This window comes from Dendroctonus ponderosae, unplaced genomic scaffold (assembly GCF_020466585.1).
Source record: "Dendroctonus ponderosae isolate FM_Combo_2020 unplaced genomic scaffold, Dpon_F_20191213v2 Dpon_F_20191213_7, whole genome shotgun sequence".
Classification (NCBI taxonomy): domain Eukaryota; kingdom Metazoa; phylum Arthropoda; class Insecta; order Coleoptera; family Curculionidae; genus Dendroctonus; species Dendroctonus ponderosae.
The window spans coordinates 616,570-618,595 of record NW_026018916.1 but is presented as its reverse complement, the minus strand read 5'-3'; the positions used below and the strand labels follow the sequence as shown (position 1 = coordinate 618,595).

At 39.4% G+C, this 2,026-nt stretch overlaps 1 protein-coding gene across 1 annotated transcript in view; it reads left to right on the top strand.

Annotated features, from left to right (window-relative positions):
- The window catches only part of LOC109536538 (mothers against decapentaplegic homolog 6), a 34,099-nt gene that overhangs the window by 20,415 nt on the left and 11,658 nt on the right, over nucleotides 1-2,026 (top strand). The window contains exon 4 of the mRNA XM_019902804.2: nucleotides 66-131. Coding sequence (XP_019758363.2) covers nucleotides 66-131 — 66 coding nt within the window. The remainder of the gene's footprint in view (nucleotides 1-65; nucleotides 132-2,026) is intronic.

The window sequence follows — 2,026 nt, the reverse complement described above, 5'->3', positions numbered from 1 at the left end:
TTGATCCATTGTATTGGTGAGGAAATCGTTCGAATAGCGTTTAACCAATGTTCTGTTTGCTTCAGATCGAGCTCCTAGTGAACTACCTCTGCTGACTAGGAATTCCTTCGAATCGCTCACGACTAGTGGTGGTAAGTACATATGTGGATTTGTCTCCTTTTTTGTAACTTGTTTCAACTCAGTCAGAGCTACGTGCTTGAATGTGGGGAAGTTTGCGCAAAATTGTACCCCACTAATACCGATATCTGCTGCACTCGATGTCGAGATAATTGCCGTTTAATTTGATATTAATAAATAGCATAAAACACGCACTGGAAACAGTTTTTGCATTCATGCGCTCTTGACGGTTGAGTTGTTTTGTCTCTCACTTTTCAACCAAATAGCACTTTGCACTGAGTACTTCACACGCGGACAATTACCTTACTACGGGTCATTTTTCTTCTAATGATTGAAATACGGAAAAAAGAACAGCTAAAAAAGTTATTACATATTGAAAACCGACAGTTTTTTGTTCGTCAAAACCTGCAAAACCAAAAAACCCAACGCATTTCAAATGCTGCGGTTTTCGGGCATTCAGGTTCAAACCACCGCTGAAGATGCACGTTACTCGTGCTTGCGAAACGCCTTTTCGCCTATTTTAGTTCCTCGGTTTGGCGTTCCGCTGGTTAAAAATGCGGCTTATGGAATGGAAATTTCATGTTGAAACCGCATGGACACCAGAAATGCCCACACTTCTATTAATTGGGCAATTTTCTTGTCGCATGTTTTCCGTCGAATATACGATACCACAATCAAGTGGGCAGCGCTGCCTGCTCTTTTTCCTCACTTAAGTGCCTTACTATTTCACACATAGATAATGAATGCAGCTAATAGATACTCAATTAATCAACAAATGGAGGTTTAATGCAAGAATTTGCTGGTCAATATAGGTTGAAATTTAAAGCACATTGTTTCATACAACAATGGGGCCAGTTTTCGATCAGCTCTCTTGATATAAAATGATCGTTGTGGGCTTATAGGCCAGGGGGTGGGCAGGTGGGGCCTATTAATGACGTCACGGGACGCGACATTACTTGGCGCCATGCGACGCGTTGGCGCCGTCAGACGGTCAGATGCAACATCGATTAACCACAGGCGGGTTTATATTCATGTTTGCACCTGTTCAAATACACACATGGACCGTACGTGACAGCCGAAAATTGTATCTTTACATGCATATGGGGGGGCTTGAAATGTGTGGAAAATCGTCCGCAATTAATCGGCCACCTGCCAACTGAGGGGGGAACTGACAGGCAAAAGGAAGTAGCAATTTGGAACGCAGCATTTCAAACGGGAAATTTACATCTGGATGTAGGCGCCACTTTTTTTTTAAGTAAAAGTCGCATTTTTTGCCTTATAAAAACGTGTTTTTCAACTCAACCTATTCGAAATTCGCGTCATTTGTCTGGGGGGTGTTTAGGGAAAATGGTGAAAAATAATAATTCTGATCCAAAGCTGAGACATTCGCAGAAAACTGGATCAGAAATTAGGCAACAATGTTTGCAAGGTAATCTGCCTCATTGACATTCCGTAAATACAATACTTCTTAAATGTCAAAAGATCAAGTGAGAATGAAATAGGTTAGGGTAACCGGTAACTTCTTGTTGGGTATTTTGCCTCAAAAATTTTTGTCTTTAAAAAAGACAGAATTTCCTCACGTCTTTTATTACAGATTGGTAAATAGTGCTCCTATTTCGCAATAAGAACGAATTATTTATCAAAAAGTAATTTAACTGTCACCTAGAGGGTATCCTGTGACACACTTAGGCTCAAGCTGTAAGAGAAAATTCCAATTAGTAAAGAAATTAATTTGAAAAATTACCTTGACGTTTCGATAGCTATTTTCTGCTATCGTTATCAAAAGAACCTAAATGAACCTAAAAAAGAGTATGTTAGTAAATTGTGTAACAATAGTAGGATAATACAGTATATGAAAATTCGCTCTGATAATTCGTCTGTGCAAATTGTCAGTTATGTGATTTTGACT